At 42.0% G+C, this 6044-nt stretch overlaps 1 protein-coding gene across 1 annotated transcript; it reads right to left on the bottom strand.

The window, feature by feature from the left end:
- Positions 1-304: 304 nt before the first annotated feature.
- On the bottom strand, positions 305-4924 carry LOC112219855 (granzyme K). The gene is made up of 5 exons (XM_024381358.2): positions 4703-4924; positions 4430-4577; positions 3866-4019; positions 1293-1562; positions 305-1092 (listed from the first exon to the last, which is right to left on the bottom strand). Exons 1-5 carry the CDS (start codon positions 4785-4787, stop codon positions 913-915), a joined length of 837 nt encoding a protein of 278 aa, XP_024237126.1. The 5' UTR covers positions 4788-4924; the 3' UTR covers positions 305-912.
- Between the last annotated feature and the right edge of the window lie 1120 nt (positions 4925-6044).

Genomic DNA, 6044 nt, shown 5'->3' on the forward strand with positions numbered 1-6044 from the left:
CAATCAAAGCTACTGTAGATATAACGTGATTTGATGTAATTTTATCTGTGGCCAATGACCTTGAGCCTTCTTGGATGGGCACTTCTAATGTAACTCTAGGGGATTGAATTTTCGACCTCTACCCTTAATTTTGGCAGTGACGTAGTGTCCCCATGAGTAACAGAACACTGAGCCAATCACAGTGCAACTAGAGAACATTAGCAACCCCTACGCTCCGTATTTTCCGGTGGCGACCCCACCACCACAGAAACACCTGCATTTTGGATCTGTCTTACTCAAGACAGCAACAAAGAGACCATGGTTGTATATAGCTTTATTAACTCAATTATTTTTTTATTTTTTTTACACGTTTGCAAACTAATATGTGACACGTATTAATGCCAAAATAACAAGCAAAACAAGCAAACCCACCCACAAAAAAAATGTGGGGCACAAATTGTTACTTTTTTTGTTATTGTTTTTTTGCTAAAAATGTGGGGCTCACATTGTTAAGCATAGAAATGTAACCAAGCTGTGTGACCTACACAAGCAGATATACAGTTGTAGCCTGACGCCCATGGACAGTTCAAGCTATAAAAAACAGAAATGCCGGCGAGGTAATGGATATAGCTAAAGCTGATGTCCTACAGAGATGTCCAACAGAGAAACCTTGTGTGACACATTGAGATCCAGCAAAGACAACCGCTCTCCCTAAAGGAAATACATAAATGACGGGTTGCCACTGCTCTAGAAGGAAAAAGAAAACTGTCAGGAAAAAGTGAACACCACTATAGTTGCAGTTACTCTTTATATTAAACAGAGAGGCAAACGGGTGATGACAGAAACACATGTATTGTATGAGCCTTAGGGGCCTAGGAGTTGGACTGTATTTGATTCAGGTTCAAACAATCTATGGTCTGACCCATTATATCCTTACAGTATGCCAACATTGGTGGTATTTGATTGATGTTTGATGATCTTGTGGATCCAATCCAGGTGTCTTTTGGAGAACCGGGTGTACACTCCAGGCTTCTTGGGGTTGCCACAGCCCAGTCCCCCAGAAACCAAGCCTACAAAGGCTTTCTTACACTCCAACGGACCACCAGAATCCCCCTGGAAAAGGTCAACAAACATTTGACCTTTCATGCAGGTTAACATGGATGTTGGTTGGACCAACTAGAGCTCATGGCATGTGACTGGTTCAAAGGGTAATGCAACAAATTCCCTTGAAAAAAATACCCACACAGTCAGTATCTTGCAACAAAATGGTAATCAATGTAGTTAGATCTATCAGTTCCCCCACTTAACCTTACCTTGCAAGCATCTGCCTGTCTTTTGTTGTTGCTAGCACAGAGCATGTCCTGGGTGATCACAGGGTTTCTGTTGTAGAAGCAGTCACAGAGCTTCCTGTCCAGTATGTCCACCTCTGCCACCTGCAGTGTGTCTGACGGCATGCTACCCGTAGCACTTACCACCCCCCATCCTGTCACCTGGCACTGTGTGCCAACCTGGAGGTCTTTGCCAGACTTTGAAACCTCTTTCACCTTCACTGCCTTGCTGTTTACCTTGACTTTCATCTTCAGCTGTAAGAACAAAACACCCCCTACTGTTAAGCATCAGGTGATTAGCTTGTGAAGATGACATGCAGACTTGGCGTATCTTGCGCTGCGTGATGCAAGCGTCCTCATGTCATCTTCAATAAACAAATAGAGTTGAAGTCGGAAGTTTACATACACTTAGGTTGGAGTCATTAAAACTTGTTTTTCCATCACTCCACAAATTTCTTGTTAACAAACTATAGTTTTGGCAAGTCGATTAGAACATCTACTTTGTGCATGACGCAAGTATTTCTCCCAACAATTGTTTACAGACCGATTATTTAACTTGTAATTCACTGTATCACAATTCCATTGGGTCAGAAGTTTACATACAATAGGTTGACTGTGCCTTTTAAACAGCTTGGAAAATTCCAGGAAATTATGTCACGGCTTTAGAAGCTTCTTGTAGGCTAATTGACATCATTTGAGTCAATTGGAGGTGTACCTGTGGATGTATTTCAAGTCCTACCTTCAAACTCAGTGTCTCTTTGCTTGACATCATGGGAAAATCAAAAGAAATCAGCCAAGACCTTGGAAAAAAAAATGTAGACCTCCACAAGTCTGGTTCATCCTTTCTAAACAGCAGGGTAGACTAGTGGTTAGAGCGTTGGACTAGTAATCGAAAGGTTGCAAGTTCAAATCCCCGAGCTGACAAGGTACAAATCTGTCATTCTGCCCCTGAACAGGCAGTTCAGGGACAGAATTTGTTCTTAACTGACTTGCCTAGTAAAATAAAGGTAAAATTAAATTTAAAAAACGCCTGGTTCAGCAATTTCCAAACACCTGAAGGTACCACGTTCATCTGTACAAATTAGCCTGTAAACAAACAATAGTACGCAAGTATAAACACCATGGGGTGGCGCTGTACTGCAGCGCCAGCTGTGCCACCAGAGACTCTGGGTTCGTGCCCAGGCTCTGTCGTAACCAGCCGCGACCGGGAAGTCCGTGGGGCGACGCACAATTGGCCTAGTGTCGTCCGGGTTAGGGAGGGGTTGGTCGGTAGGGATATCCTTGTCTCAACGCGCACCAGTGACTTTCAACCTTCGTCTCTCCCGAGCCTTACGGGAGTTGTATGATGAGACAAGATAGTAGCTACTAAACAATTGGATACCACGAAATTGGGGAGAAAACAGGGTAAAAATAAACACACAAAAAAAACACAAAAAAAGTATAAACACCATGGGACCATGCAGCCATCATACCGCTCAGGAAGGAGTCGCGTTCTGTCTCCTAGAGATTAACGTACTTTGGTGTGAAAAGTGTAAATCAATCCCAGAACAACAGCAAAGGACCTTGTGAAGATGCTGGAGGAGATAGGTACAAAAGTATCTATCAACAGTAAAAATTGTCCTATATCGACATAACCTGAAAGGCCGCTAAGCAAGGAAGAAGCCACTGCTCCAAAATCGCCATAAAAAAGCCAGAGTACGGTTTGCAACTGCACATGGGGACGAACTATCCAAAAGTTTGTACTTTTTGGAGAAATGTCTTCTGGTCTGATGAAGCAAAAATAGAACTGCTTGGCCATAATGACCATCGTTATGTTTGGAGGAAAGAGGGGGAGGCTTGCAAGCCGAAGAACCGAAGAACACCATCACAACCGTGAAGCACAGGGGTGGTGCTTTGCTGCAGGAGGAACTGGTGCACTTCACAAAATAGATGGCTTCATCAGGAAGGAAAATTATGTGGATATTTTGAAGCGACATCTCAAGACATCAGTCAGGAAGTTAAAGCTTGGTCGCAAATGGGTCTTCCAAATGGACAATGACCCCAAGCATACTTCCAAAGTTGTGGCAAAATGGACAACAAAGGACAACAAATTCAAGGTATTGGAGTGGCCATCACAAAGCCCTGACCTCAATCCTATAGAACATTTGTGGGCAGAACTGAAATAGCGTGTGCAAGCAAGGAGGCCTACAAACCTGATTCAGTTACACCAGCTCTGTCAGGAGGAATGGGAATTCACCCAATTTATTGTGGGAAGCTTGTGGAAGGCTACCCGAAACGTTTGACCCAAGTTAAACAATTCAAAGGCAATGCTACCAAATACTAATTGAGTGTATGTTAACTTCTGACCCACTGGGAATGTGATGAAAGAAATAAAATATGAAATAAATAATTCTCTATACTATTATTCTGACATTTCACATTCTTAAAATAAAGTGGTGATCCTAACTGACCAAAGACAGGGAATTTTTACTAGGATTAAATGTCAGGAATTGTGAAAAAATTACCAACTAACGAGGCACAGCGCCCCAGAGTGCATGCTTTTGCTGTGATTAATTCACCTTGATTAACATGATGTCATCTTCCTTGGTTCTGTCACTGTAGGTGCCAGGCACATAGTACTCCTCAATGGCTACACGCTGTGTGTTTTTGCTGCTTGTCAGAGAGTGAGCTCCAAGGAGGGCTTCCACGAATTTCTTAGACTCACCAAAGACACTGAAATTCAAGACCACGTTTTTCTTGCTCACATTACATAATTTCCTCTGAGCTGCCATTTCCAAATACTTTATCCACATGCAAATGAGGTAAAAGCAAAAAAAGCACTTATTTTCTAAGCATGGTGTATGTACATGTCTGTATGTCTTTTTCTATGGTTTTAAATGTCTGTTTGTACATAATGTTTTCATGTTCATATGTTCACCTGCCGGGGACTGCAGATGTCAATTAGCTTTCAGATAAATCTGGTGCAACGTATCACTTCTCATACTCTGACACTTATGTTTTGTTGTACACTGTCCCTGCCAAATCAACATTATAAATAAAAATAAATATGGTGTCCTTGCCTGAACTCAGTAATTGAGATATTAACATGGTGTTAAATCCAAGTTATCAGCCAATTAACCTACCCCTTACAGTGAGCTGCCGTCAGCACCCACTGGTCTCGGATCAGAGTGCCCCCACATATGTGATTGTTCTTGACCTGAAGGGACACCATCCACGGCCTGGAGTGAGGCTTGACCTCATGTCCCCCCACGATTGTAACCTCAGAGCAAGCTGAGAGAAGAAGACATCATCATTGCAATGTGTCACAATAGATACAGCACAGCGCTTTAGAGTGGCACAACGGGACACAGCCAGGCACAGGTTGAAAGATAGACATAAAAGTTCATTGCCCTTACCTGCTAATTTCCAAACAGAGACAATCAAGAGGGTGGTTTGCAGCAGTGGTCCCCCAAAACGTATGATTCTGCTGAATCTCTCCATCTCAACTCACTGAGTCCATGGAAGAAGGCACATTTTATGAGTGTTCAGTAGGAGAGATAAGGGGGCTGAGATGGCTCTGCTTTTGCTGTGAGGTTTCTCTTGTGGTTTGTACAAACACATCTGCTGTTCACAACACCTGCAGACAATGCCTTGGTTTTGACACCTTTGCTCTCTCACTGTTACACGGCTTGCAAAATATGTGAACCTGAGCTGGAGAAATGTGTCATGTGTTTTAGCATTGTATAATTAAGAACAGAGTAAACATTGAAGTGGTGTACAAGATAAGTGGATAAAGGTTTGATTTAAGGAGGAACTTCTGAGATAACTTCTGAGATAAGTTCAAGACATGCTCAAATGAGTGCTACCCCACTGGGCACAGACGCCAGTTTAAAGTCTAGTTTTGATTTACATTTGGTTGAGTTATCAACTAATGTGAATTCAACTTGAAATCAACAAACAGTTTTACCCTGTCATTAGATTTAGGTTAAAAGTTGGGTGAAAAAAATACACAATTCCTTTATGTCAATGAGTTTTTGCAAATCCAATCAGTTTTCCACGTTGAGTCAACGTCATCACATTGATGAACATTTTTTATGACGTGGAAACAATGTTGATTCAACCAGTTTTTGCCCAGTGGGGTGCTAGAATGTTATTAATCTTGCTTTTATATGACACCAGTCTAGGCTGTGGAAATAAACCTTTCTGGCTGTTTCCTCTGAGACTGTAACACTGTTGTTTTAGAAGCAGCTTGAGAGAAGAGCTTTCTTCCCAGCTCAGCGCTGCTTAGTCAGACACTGCAGAGCATGCTTCCTGTCAACACTATTCACTCACACCTTTTTTGTCTTCACCCCTTGAGATCACACACTTGAGGTATACATTTTTTTCATGACTGTTAATTACATACCTCAATGCTCATAACAGACGGCGATGTACAATTTGCAAACCTGACTTGCAAAACTGACAGTGTGAGTTTGAAGACTTGATTTACTCTCTGTGATGTTTTTCTACAGAAATCTCTAATATGTCGAAGGATGTTAAATATATTGTCTTGCTTTATACATTGTCATTCTTGAAATGGCAGCGCTGTGTAAGTTTAACGTCACAACTATGCCAAATTTTACACTGGCAAATTAGCCACTTTTAAAAGCCTTTGACACTGACACTCAGGGGTTGTCTGCTTGGAATGATATGTTTTTTTATGCAGAAAACCTTGGCCATGTCACAGACTAACCCCAGGCTACAACCCCCAGTTTCCTT

The sequence above is a fragment of the Oncorhynchus tshawytscha genome, linkage group LG20 (genome assembly GCF_018296145.1).
Source record: "Oncorhynchus tshawytscha isolate Ot180627B linkage group LG20, Otsh_v2.0, whole genome shotgun sequence".
NCBI lineage: Eukaryota > Metazoa > Chordata > Actinopteri > Salmoniformes > Salmonidae > Oncorhynchus > Oncorhynchus tshawytscha.

Coding starts and splice junctions, on each gene's coding strand:
- LOC112219855 (XM_024381358.2), bottom strand. CDS start 4,787: ATGGAGAGATTCAGCAGAATCATACGTTTTGGGGGACCACTGCTGCAA. Junction 4,578..4,702: donor CTCTGTTTGGAAATTAGCAG/GTAAGGGCAATG, acceptor TTCTTCTCTCAG/CTTGCTCTGAGGTTACAATC. Junction 4,020..4,429: donor ACGGCAGCTCACTGTAAGGG/GTAGGTTAATTG, acceptor CTTGAATTTCAG/TGTCTTTGGTGAGTCTAAGA.